A 12,500-nucleotide genomic window follows, 5' to 3' on the forward strand; every position below is an offset into this window, starting at 1 on the left:
GGACATGGTCATTCATGGGCGACATGGTCATTCATGGGTGATATGGTCATTCATGGGCGACATGGTCATTAATGGTTGACATGGTCATTAATGGGCGACATGGTCATTCATGGTTGACATGGTCATTAATGGTTGACATGGTCATTAATGGGCGACATGGTCATTAATGGGCGACATGGGCAGTCATGGGTGATATGGGCAGTCATGGGTGATATGGTTGACATGGGCAGACATGGTCATTAATGGTTGACATGGTCATTAATGGGCGACATGGTCATTAATGGGCGACATGGGCAGTCATGGGTGATATGGGCAGTCATGGGTGACATGGTCATTAATGGTTGACATGGGTGATATGGGCAGTCATGGGCGATATGGGCAGACATGGTCATTAATTGGTGACATGGGCAGTCATGGGTGATATGGTCATTAATGGTTGACATGGGCAGTCATGGGTGATATGGTTGTCATGGGCGATATGGTCATTAATGGTTGACATGGGCAGTCATGGGCGATATGGTTGTCATGGGCGATATGGTCATTAATGGTTGACATGGGCAGTCATGGGCGATATGGTTGTCATGGGCGATATGGTCATTAATGGTTGACATGGGCAGTCATGGGCGATATGGTTGTCATGGGCGATATGGTCATTAATGGTTGACATGGGCAGTCATGGGCGATATGGTTGTCATGGGCGATATGGTCATTAATGGTTGACATGGGCAGTCATGGGTGATATGGTTGTCATGGGCGATATGGTCATTAATGGTTGACATGGGCATTCATGGGCGATATGGTTGTCATGGGCGATATGGTCATTAATGGTTGACATGGGCAGTCATGGGTGATATGGTTGTCATGGGCGATATGGTCATTAATGGTTGACATGGGCAGTCATGGGCGATATGGTTGTCATGGGCGATATGGTCATTAATGGTTGACATGGGCAGTCATGGGCGATATGGTTGTCATGGGCGATATGGTCATTAATGGTTGACATGGGCAGTCATGGGCGATATGGTTGTCATGGGCGATATGGTCATTAATGGTTGACATGGGCAGTCGGGCGATATGGTTGTCATGGGCGATATGGTCATTAATGGTTGACATGGGCAGTCATGGGCGATATGGTTGTCATGGGCGATATGGTCATTAATGGTTGACATGGGCAGTCATGGGTGATATGGTTGTCATGGGCGATATGGTCATTAATGGTTGACATGGGCAGTCATGGGCGATATGGTTGTCATGGGCGATATGGTCATTAATGGTTGACATGGGCAGTCATGGGCGATATGGTTGACATGGGCAGACATGGTCATTAATGGGTGACATGGTCATTAATGGGCGACATGGTCATTAATGGGTGACATGGTCATTAATGGGCGACATGGTCATTAATGGTTGACATGGGCAGTCATGGTCATTAATGGTTGACATGGGGCGTAATGGGTGGCACCCCCACCCCCCCATTCTCATGTACACCCAACCCCCCCCCCTCGTCAACAAATTTGGGGCCGTGTTGAAGCGGTTTATCGCCAAACAAGCCAGAACCGCTACTGTCCATTGGTTACATTAATGTCTTCTAAAGTGACACGATCGCTTTTGTTGTGAAAATGATCAATATTTAAGTATTTTTTTATGATAAATCATCGTCTCCGGACAGCAGCAGTATACGCATTTACAAGAGAACATGCTGATGCGAATACATCACACGCGCATACTGCTGCTGACTGTAAGCAGTGATTTATAATTAAAAAAATACTTAAATATTTACCTTTTACGCACCAAAAGTGATCGTATAACTTTAGAAGACATTAATTTAACCGCTGGAGTTGTATGAATGACATTTATACTGACTGTCTGTGATTTTTGGAGCTTCAGATTTCTGGTCACCATCCACTTGCATTATAAGGACCTTCTGAGCTGAGATATTTTTCATTTTCTTCAAACGTGTTGTGGTGAAGAAAGTAAGTCATACACACCTGTGATCTTATGAGAGTAAATGATGAGAGAATTTCCATTTTTGGGTGAACTGTCCCACATATTTGTTCTCAATAAATTGTGTTGATTGTAGAGATGCGTACACCTGTATTGCTCAACTACACATCTCAAACTTGTCCATGTGTGTTTGCAGTATCATTCAGAAGCAGATGGCATTCATGTTGGGTCGCCACGGCATGTTCTTGGAGCTCAACGAAGACGTGGATGATTACGAAGATCTGACGGAGATCATGTCCAACGTCCAGCTCAACAGCAACTTCCTGGCCCTCGCAAGAGAGGTGCACACACATAAATATGACTAGAACTATTCCCATTTAAACAAGCTGCAAAGTTGCTTTTGCATATTTGATCTTCTAACATTTGTGGTCTTTCCTCTGTAGCTTGATATCATGGAGCCGAAAGTGCCGGATGACATTTATAAAACTCACCTGGAGAACAACCGTAAGCGCTTCATACACGTCTCATGCGGAGTACGATGGCATGTTTTGGGCGTGTGTTTTATTGACTCTGTTTCTCCCTCAGGGTTTGGTGGCAGCGGGTCGCAGGTGGACTCGGCGCGCATGAATCTGGCCTCCTCGTTCGTGAACGGTTTCGTTAATGCCGCGTTCGGTCAGGACAAACTGCTCACGGAGGACGGGAACAAGTGGCTGTACAAGAACAAGGACCACGGTGAGAACAGCCCTATCTTAGAGCAATCCAACAACAGATGACTTTTCTGCTGGTGTAATCAAGACCATATGAGCAGGGACTACATGTGTGTGATATGTGTTTTTGTGTGTGTGTTTGAGGCATGCTCAGTGCTGCAGCATCTCTAGGAATGATTCTGCTGTGGGACGTGGACGGCGGTTTGACACAGATCGATAAATATCTTTATTCGTCTGAAGATTATATCAAGGTACTATCACTCGAATAACTAAACTCACTTCTTCCATTGATACACACGCTTCATATGACTGATGTTGTTTGTGTGTCTCCAGTCGGGGGCGCTGTTGGCATGCGGTATCGTGAACTCTGGCGTTCGTAACGAGTGTGACCCCGCGCTGGCACTGCTGTCTGATTACGTCTTACATAACAGCAACACAATGAGGATCGGAGCCATTTTTGGGTAATTAAAGACAACACACAAATGATGGAAAGATCATGGAAAAATCGAGGAGCTTTAAATTGTGATTTCCAGTCATGGAATGCATTAAAGGGACAGTACACCCAAAAATGAAAATTCTGTCATCATTTACTCACCCTCATGCCACCCCAGATGTGTGTGACTTTCTTTCCTCAGAACACAAATGAAGAGTTTAGAAGAACATTTCAGTTCTCTTGGTCCATACAATGCTAGTGAATGGTTGCCAGAACTTTGAAGCTCCAAAAAGCACATAAAGGCAGCATAAAAGTAATCCAAACGACTCCAGTGGTTTAATCCGTGTCTTCAGAAGTGATATGATAGGTGTGGGTAAGAAACAGATCAATATTTAAGTCCTTTTTTACTATCAATTCTCCTCCATGCCCAGTAGGTGGTGATATGTACGAAGAATGCAAATCACCAAAAACACAAGTAGAAAGTGAAAGTGTAGATTTATTGTAAAAAGGACTTGAATATTGATCTGTTTCTCATCCACACGTATCATATCACTTCTGAAGACACAGATTAAACCACTGGAGTCTTATGGATTACTTCTACACTGCCTTTTATGTGATTTATTTTGGAGCTTTAAAGTTCTGGTCACCATTCACTTGCATTGTATGGACCAACAGAGCTGAAATATTGTTCACATAAGAATACAATCATACTGAAGTCATCGTCAGTGCTTTTATTTTTAGTTTTACCTCTAAACTCGACCGTGACCTGTGTGTGTGTTTAGGTTGGGTCTGGCATACGCTGGCTCTAACAGAGAGGATGTTCTCTCTCTGATGCTTCCTGTCATGGGAGACTCAAAGTCCAGCATGGAGGTACATGTGTGTTTGTAGCTGATTCCTCTCTTTTAGCTGCATAGTGTTTCTGTGTTTAATTTATCTCTGTGTGTGTGTGTGTGTGTGTAGGTTGCTGGTGTCACAGCACTGGCGTGCGGTATGATCGCCGTGGGTTCCTGTAACGGCGATGTCACTTCCACCATCCTCCAGACCATCATGGAGAAGAGTGAACAGGAACTTAAAGACACTTACGCTCGCTGGCTGCCGCTCGGCCTCGGACTGAACCACCTCGGTAAGACAGGGAGCTCAAGACTAGTCGTTAGGGCGTCACAACCACCTGTTGCAGCTAAAATTACGCTATTATTATGATCACAAATGGCATGATTAGTAGAGTTTTATGAAAACTGGTCTATATTTCTGTAATCGCAATGTCTGTTATGTTTTTGTGAACGCAGGTAAAGGTGAGGCGATTGAAACCACGCTAGCAGCTCTGCAGGTCGTATCTGAACCCTTCCGCAGTTTTGCCAACACACTGGTGGACATCTGCGCATACGCCGGTTAGTCGTAAACTCAAAGCGCTCCATATAAGAGCACTGCCTTAAACAGAAACACACAGACATGTTTGACATGTCTCTTTCAGGTTCTGGTAACGTGCTGAAGGTGCAGCAGTTATTGCACATCTGCAGTGAGCACTACGATAACAAGGACAAAGAGGAAGATAAAGACAAGAAAGACAAAAAGGACAAAGACAAGAAGGAGGCGGCATCAGATATGGGCTCTCACCAGGTTTGCGTGTGTTTCTGTTGATTTTTATAATGGCGTGTGTTTGTAAACGAGTGTTCTGATTCGTTCTGCTCTCTGCTGTCCACCTGTAGGGTGTGGCGGTGTTGGGTATTGCTCTCATCGCGATGGGCGAAGAGATCGGCTCAGAAATGGCCTTACGCACGTTTGGTCACCTGGTGAGCGCATTTAACTGCTTATAAATGCTGGATTCACTTTCCCATATACAAATTGACCATAATAACGACATCTGAAATATCTGTTGTGCTTAAACTACATCCTTGACGTATATTCTCTCTCTTTTCTCCCTATAGTTGCGTTACGGCGAGCCCACGTTACGGAGGGCGGTACCGTTAGCACTCGCTCTGATCTCCGTGTCGAACCCAAGGCTGAACATTCTGGACACACTCAGCAAGTTCTCACATGACGCCGACCCAGAGGTGTCCCACAACTCCATCTTTGCCATGGGCATGGTGGGCAGCGGTCAGTCACCTATTCATTTGCTTGTGTTAGTGCTCACACCGCCACTAGAGGGCGCTGGAGTGAGCGTTTACATTTCATGATTTCATATAAAAACATAAATTGCATGCTGATGACATCACACAGTGTCTCAGCCAGTTAGAATGAGCTGCGGTTGTCATGGTTACTGTATCGCTTTTTGGTTTTTTTTCCTCAGGCACCAATAACGCGCGTTTGGCTGCCATGCTCAGACAGCTGGCGCAGTATCACGCCAAAGACCCAAACAACCTGTTCATGGTCCGACTCGCACAGGTGGGCCGCGCGACTCTTTTGGATTCCCAGCTAAAGCTAATCTTTTACGTATTAGACCGTTTGTATGTCTTGGAATTAATCTGTTGGCATCACTGCATTGTGATTTACACAATGCATTTTGTTGCACTGGCCTGTTGTTTTGTTTACTTGCCACATTTGTGGTTTGGCGAGTGTGCATTTGGATCATTGCTGCCATTGTTGGGTGAGTTCGTTGTCATTTGTGTTGTTGTGTTTTTCAGGGTCTCACTCATCTAGGTAAAGGCACACTGACTCTCTGCCCGTATCACAGTGACCGACAGCTCATGAGTCAAGTGGCCGTCGCTGGACTCCTCACAGTCCTCGTGTCTTTCCTCGATGTTAAAACCAGTAAGAGCGTCGCAAACTCCTCACTTCTGATCGAAATGATGATTTCTATTCTAAATATTTCCCTTTATCTACACAAATATGCTGTATACTGTAAATCTACCCAAATATATTTATATATCCACTCAAATATACAGTTGAAATCAGAAGTTTACATACACTTGGGTTGAAGTCATTAACTCATATTTGAACCACTCCAATTAGCCAATTAGCTTCTGATAGGAGGTGTACCTGTGGATGTATTTTAAGGCCTACCTTCAAACTCGGTGCCTCTTTGCTTGATATCATGTGAAATCAACAGAAATCAGACAAGACCTCAGAAATAGAAAGTGTGGACCTCCACAAATCTGGTTCGTCCTTGGGAGCAATTTCCAAACGCCTGAAGGTGCCACGTTAATCTGTACAAACAATAATATGCAAGTATAAACACTATGGGACCACTCAGACATCACACCGCTCAGGAAGGAGACTCATTCTGTCTCTAAAGATGAACGCAGTTTGGTGCGAAAAGTGCAAATCAATCCCAGAACAACAGCAAAGGACCTTGTGAAGATGCTGGAGGAAACAGGTAGACGAGTATCTAGATCCACAGCAAAACGAGTCCTATATCGACATAACCTGAAAGGATGCTCAGCAAGGAAGAAGCCACGGCTCCAAAACCAGACAAATATCTTTCTGGAGAAATGTCCTCTGGTCTGATGAAACAATAATTGAACTGTTTGGCCACAATGACCATCGTTATGTTTGGAGGATAAAGGATGAGGCTTGCAAGCCGAAGAACACCATCCCAACCGTGAAGTATGGGGGTGGCAGCATCATGTTGCGGGGAAATGATGTGAATATATTGAAGCAACATCTCAAGATATCAGCCAGGAAGCTCAGTCACAAATGGGTCTTCAATGACCCCATGCATACCTCCAAAGTTGTGGCAAAATGGCTTAAGGACAACAAAGTCAAGGTATTGGAGTGACATCACAAAGTCCTGATCTCAATCTGATAGAACATTTGTGGGCAGAACTGAAGAAGCGTATGTGAGGAAGGAGGCCTACAAACCTGACTCAGTTACACCAGTTCTGTCTGGAGGAATGGGACAAAATTACAGCAACTCATTGTGAGAAGCTTGTGGAAGACCACCCAAAACATTTCACCCAAGATAAACAATTTATAGGCAATTATACCAAATACTAACAAAGTGTGTGTAAACTTCAGACTTCATCTGTAGATATACATATACCTGAATATCTCTCAATATCTACCTAAAATATTTATGTCTACTCAACATTGTTATACATGTAATTTGCTCTCTCTCTCTCTCTGCAGTAATCTTGGGGAAGTCTCATTATGTTCTCTACGGGTTGGTGGCAGCAATGCAGCCTCGTATGTTGGTCACATTTGACGAGGAGCTCCGACCTCTCCCAGTGTCCGTCCGTGTGGGACAGGTGTGTGTTTGTGTGTGTAATGTGTCTTGGAGAAACAACCTAGTGAGAAATGACAGAAAAAGAAACCCATCAACTAACAAAACGTCTGGGTCCACATTCACATACTGCATTTGATGATGAACGTACTTCCTTAATAAAGTACGTTCTTTAGGTTTACAGGTGCGCAGTATGAATATATTTCCAGACATACTTCAAACGGGTACGTGGGCATTGTCCCGTGTTATATGATGTAGTAATACCAACCATGACTCAAATGTACTCATTTTATCCCAATGTATATTTTTGCTTAATGCTAGTAGGCAGCATACCGTAAGCACTAAGCTAGTATTTTATTCCAAACATTAAGATGGCGTTAGACAGACGAGTCGTGTGTTTTGAGATGATGATGATGATAATAATGATCTTAATTTCTCTGTCTAGGCTGTGGATGTGGTCGGACAGGCTGGTAAACCCAAAGCGATTACAGGGTTTCAGACTCACACCACACCGGTGCTGTTAGCTCACGGCGAACGAGCCGAACTGGCCACAGAGGAGTACATCCCGGTCACGCCCATACTGGAGGGCTTCGTGATCCTGCGCAAAAACCCCAACTATGATGCATAAACACGCACGCAGACATAAACGCACACTTACAGGGACCTCAGACATGCGTGGAATATATTTACAGACGCCTCGCCCTCCCCTAATGCACCCCCCGCCTCTGTCTTTCTCTGGGACGGCAAGACACATAGTGGCGTTTCTCTTCAGTTTTGTAATTGGAGCATGAAACGTACGTGTGTGTGTTTGTGTCATGCTGCTTAATATTTTCTTATTTTTTGATTGTTTTTGTTACTTGTTCTGTGAAAGGTTAAGATACAAAAATAAAATAATTGTGGTCAATATGGTGCATTTTTATTTGATTTCCAGAGTATCAAATGGGATGCAAACCTCTCACTTTTTGGCTGTTTTGACTTTTTTTTTTTTTTAAGTGATTGTGCCCAATTTCCAAAAGTTTGAATTAAAAAAGTGGTCAGTTAAAGCTAATTAATATTCAAAACCCAGTACTTTTCAATGGTAATCTCTGGTTAATTTAGTGCAGATATATTTTGCTGTTGATGTGTCTCAAAAGTTTCATAAAATCGCACAAGGTGGCATCGATGATTTTGTAAAATAAATGTCTATAGGCCTTGTTCATGAAACGCGAACAAAATAATTTTTTGTGAATTTAATTGGAATTAAATGGAAGAATTGTGTTTTGCAAATGACTTATAAATTCGTTCTCATGTTTAATAAATAAGTTCCAATTAAATGTGGATGAATTTCATGATATTTGAAAGTACAAACTCAAACGGTTATTCTTGATGACGTTGGAGAATATCTTTACTGTTACGTTCAGCTTATTAATTAATATTCATGAGGAAATCTTTGGTTCGGTTAATACAGGCCTCTAAGCATCGATTACTAACCCAAATGGAACATAAATGTTGTGTTTTATTCAAAAAATCCACTCTTAAGTATAAAAAGATAAGTTTAGTGTAGTTTGACAAATGTTGACTCGTCAAATCCATGTGGTTTTCAACAGGGAGCGCTGTTGGAAAAGGCCACATCTTTGTGATTCGTTTGCTGATCTTCGACCAATCAGAGCTTAGGAATCCTACTATGGCAGATCCTCATGAATATTTATTAAGCATCGTTCTTCACACTGGACGAAATCATGGTTAACGAATAGCATGGTTTGTCTCATGAATATTAACAAGCTGGCGCGTACTTGGTCCATTCAGAGACTTAGGTCCAGACACGAAACCTAATTAATATTAATTAGGACAGGGATTAGCTCTGATCACGCTGCTGTCACGTGGTCGGGATTTCCACCGATCCGGAAGTTCCCTAGGAGCCGGTTTCCGCCGGAAAAGGTTCCGTCCCGGTAGAGACGAATCTGTTTCTTCTTTCTCTCTCTCGGTTCGGTAGCGCTCCACTGATCCGGTACATAACCGGATCGACACCGAAGCTGAACGATAAACACCTGTCCGGTAAGTAACAGCAGCACGTGTGACTTTATCGGCTTACAGTGAGTGTAGCTTTGAGTGAGTGAGTGAGTGAGTGAGTGAGTGAGTGAGTGAGTGTTTGTTTGTGTTTACTTTTGTACAGTATATATTTTGACTGTGTCTGCATGTGTTTATCATGTGTCTGTATCATTAGCGCGCTAATGTGTTTTGTATCTCTCTCTCTCTCTCTCTGTGTGTGTGTGTGTGTGTGTGTGTGTGTGTGTGTGTGTGTGTGTGTGTGTGTGTGTGTGTGAGAGAGAGAGAGAGAGAGAGAGAGAGAGAGACAGCACAGCAGCACTGGCTGCAAGATACGTTGTTCAAATAAATTTAATTAGAGATGAAGATGTAGTTCTGTTTTTACACAACATCTGCTTTGGCAATATTGTATTGTTTACAGTCATGCATATGAAGCCATTTTTAATTGAGAGAGAGATATAGAGAGTGAGTGAGAGAGAGAGTCTGAACATAGAAAAAGGCCGACACAGACAAACATGGCTTCCAAAGGAAGAACGAGTCTGTGCTTACTGTGAGATAAGATCAGATGCTGGTGTTACTGGGGGAGATCAGATGCTGGTGTTACTGGGGGAGATCAGATCAGATGCTGGTGTTACTGGGGGAGATCAGATCAGATGCTGGTGTTACTGGAGGAGATCAGATCAGATGCTGGTGTTACTGGTGGAGAATCAGATGCTGGTGTTACTGGAGGAGATCAGATCAGATGCTGGTGTTACTGGGGGAGATAAGATCAGATGCTGGTGTTACTGGGGGAGATCAGATGCTGGTGTTACTGGGGGAGATCAGATCAGATGCTGGTGTTACTGGAGGAGATCAGATCAGATGCTGGTGTTACTGGGGAGATCAGATCAGATGCTGGTGTTACTGGGGGAGATCAGATCAGATGCTGGTGTTACTGGGGGAGATCAGATCAGATGCTGGTGTTACTGGGGAGATCAGATCAGATGCTGGTGTTACTGGGGAGATCAGATCAGATGCTGGTGTTACTGGGGAGATCAGATCAGATGCTGGTGTTACTGGGGGAGATCAGATCAGATGCTGGTGTTACTGGAGGAGATCAGATCAGATGCTGGTGTTACTGGGGGAGATCAGATCAGATGCTGGTTACTGGGGAGATCAGATCAGATGCTGGTGTTACTGGGGAGATCAGATCAGATGCTGGTGTTACTGGGGGAGATCAGATCAGATGCTGGTGTTACTGGGGAGATCAGATCAGATGCTGGTTACTGGGGAGATCAGATCAGATGCTGGTGTTACTGGGGAGATCAGATCAGATGCTGGTGTTACTGGAGGAGATCAGATCAGATGCTGGTGTTACTGGGGGAGATCAGATCAGATGCTGGTGTTACTGGGGGAGGTCAGATCAGATGCTGGTTACTGGGGAGATCAGATCAGATGCTGGTGTTACTGGAGGAGATCAGATCAGATGCTGGTGTTACTGGGGGAGATCAGATCAGATGCTGGTGTTACTGGAGGAGATCGGATCAGATGCTGGTGTTACTGGGGGAGGACCATCATGCATCAGTTGCAGCTAAATTAATTTTTGAGCTGAACATTTATTATTATTATTTGTCTTGTCATTATCTGTTTTGTGTATTAATGCTTTGGCAATATTGTATGTAAACAATCATGCCAATGAATTTTTTAAATTGAAAATAGTGTGTGTGTGTGTGTGTGTGTGTGTGTGTGTGTGTGTGTGTGTGTGTGTGTGTGTGTGAGAGGGAGAGAGAGAGTGAGTGTGTGTGTGTGTGTGTGTGTGTGTGAGAGAGAGAGAGAGTGTGAGTGTGTGTGTATGTGTGTGTGTGAGAGTGTGTGTGAGTGAGTGAGTGTGTGTTTGTCTCTCTCTGTGTGTGTGAGAGAGAGAGAGAGAGAGTTCAATCACAGTTATAAGTTTCTAAAAATCAACAAATAAAAACTATTATAGTTGACCTAATATAACATCCGCATACATTTCACATCATTTACATATTATGATGTGAAAAGTATTTTAGTTTTACAAATGCTGTTTATTGAGGTTGTGTCATTTCACATATTATGAATTAATGTACACATGCAGTTTAAAATGCACGCTGTGTTTTGTGTTTTTTAATGGTTTGTGTTGTAGTTTCTAGTTTTACTCCATGAGCAGACACTGAATGTTTTACTGGAATAGCAGAGAATATGTTGTGGTGTGCAATCGATCCGACAGAGAGAAAAAACATAGAAACACTTTGATGAGAGAGAAAAATACAGATGTATTCAGAGTTTGCCTCTATCAGATTATCTATAATAAACTGAGATGTATAATCTAGGCTAGGGTTATAAACTGTGGTGTGTCAACTTTCAGACCATTATGAAAGCAAAGCAGATTATTAATGGGCCAAGCACAAAACAGATGGTCACTATGGTGATTTATATTCATCTGACAGTTTTGGTTTTTATTTGTCTGAGATATAGTTGCTGTATTTGTATTGGCTGAGCAACACTATGATTTTCACCTTAAATTAAAACATGTAAAAACTCCCCATAGGTTTACATAGAAAGTGGGACCGGAGCATTTTAATGCATTTTAATATTACATTAAGTTTGTTTTATTTTTTCTGGGTTTGAATAGAGTTGTAAAGTGTCAGTATTAAGTGTTAAGTCATGTTTAATGTCTAATGCACCGTGTCATACATGTTAAATTAACATAGTGTGGCGCGAGCGATGCACATGTGTAGGAGCGCGTGCCACGTGATGTGTTCCAGTAGGCGCACGCGCGAACGAACATGGCGACGCGCTATACGTGTCGCGTTACCGGACAGTGAAACACACCGATAGAGAGAAAAATACACGGTAAAGAGCCACAGTGTGTGCAGTGAGGGGTTTTATATGTGTGTGTTTGAAACCATGTGTGCGTTCACTCGATATATAGGCACAGTGTCTGTGTCATGTGTTACGTGCATAACTACGCAGTAAATTGAGATTGTCCATCTGGCCTTGAGGAGTGATCGATAGTGCTGTGTGTGTGTGTGTGTGTGTGTGTGTGTGTGTGTGTGTGTGTGTGTGTGTGTGTGTTTGAGGTGACAGTTATGAGGGGTGATGAAGCATTCAGTTTTGCACACTGTTCTTGATATGTTATTTCTCTCTCTCTCTCTCTCTCTCTCACCATTACTAAATAAAAACATCATGGTCATTTACTATAATAATACCATGAGTTTTTTGCATGTACCCT

The 12,500-nt window shown here is 43.1% G+C and overlaps 2 protein-coding genes across 3 annotated transcripts in view; both read left to right on the forward strand.

The window, feature by feature from the left end:
• The window catches only part of LOC127632141 (26S proteasome non-ATPase regulatory subunit 2), a 14,888-nt gene extending 6,385 nt beyond the window's left edge, over nt 1-8,503 (forward strand). Inside the window, exons 7-21 of the mRNA XM_052110719.1 lie at nt 2,141-2,285; nt 2,388-2,448; nt 2,530-2,676; nt 2,796-2,902; nt 2,985-3,112; nt 3,867-3,954; nt 4,045-4,207; nt 4,371-4,472; nt 4,556-4,701; nt 4,791-4,874; nt 5,010-5,178; nt 5,372-5,466; nt 5,706-5,832; nt 7,150-7,268; nt 7,689-8,503. Of these exons, the coding sequence (XP_051966679.1) occupies nt 2,141-2,285; nt 2,388-2,448; nt 2,530-2,676; nt 2,796-2,902; nt 2,985-3,112; nt 3,867-3,954; nt 4,045-4,207; nt 4,371-4,472; nt 4,556-4,701; nt 4,791-4,874; nt 5,010-5,178; nt 5,372-5,466; nt 5,706-5,832; nt 7,150-7,268; nt 7,689-7,871 (1,864 nt within the window). The 3' untranslated portion in view covers nt 7,872-8,503. The remainder of the gene's footprint in view (nt 1-2,140; nt 2,286-2,387; nt 2,449-2,529; nt 2,677-2,795; nt 2,903-2,984; nt 3,113-3,866; nt 3,955-4,044; nt 4,208-4,370; nt 4,473-4,555; nt 4,702-4,790; nt 4,875-5,009; nt 5,179-5,371; nt 5,467-5,705; nt 5,833-7,149; nt 7,269-7,688) is intronic.
• Nucleotides 8,504-12,008: 3,505 nt separating this feature from the next.
• The window catches only part of LOC127632136 (eukaryotic translation initiation factor 4 gamma 1-like), a 46,113-nt gene continuing 45,621 nt past the window's right edge, over nt 12,009-12,500 (forward strand). For both annotated transcript variants that reach the window (XM_052110706.1, XM_052110707.1), the window contains exon 1: nt 12,009-12,121. The gene's annotated coding sequence lies outside the window, so the exon portion shown is untranslated. The remainder of the gene's footprint in view (nt 12,122-12,500) is intronic.

The sequence above is a fragment of the Xyrauchen texanus genome, chromosome 38, assembly GCF_025860055.1.
Source record: "Xyrauchen texanus isolate HMW12.3.18 chromosome 38, RBS_HiC_50CHRs, whole genome shotgun sequence".
NCBI lineage: Eukaryota > Metazoa > Chordata > Actinopteri > Cypriniformes > Catostomidae > Xyrauchen > Xyrauchen texanus.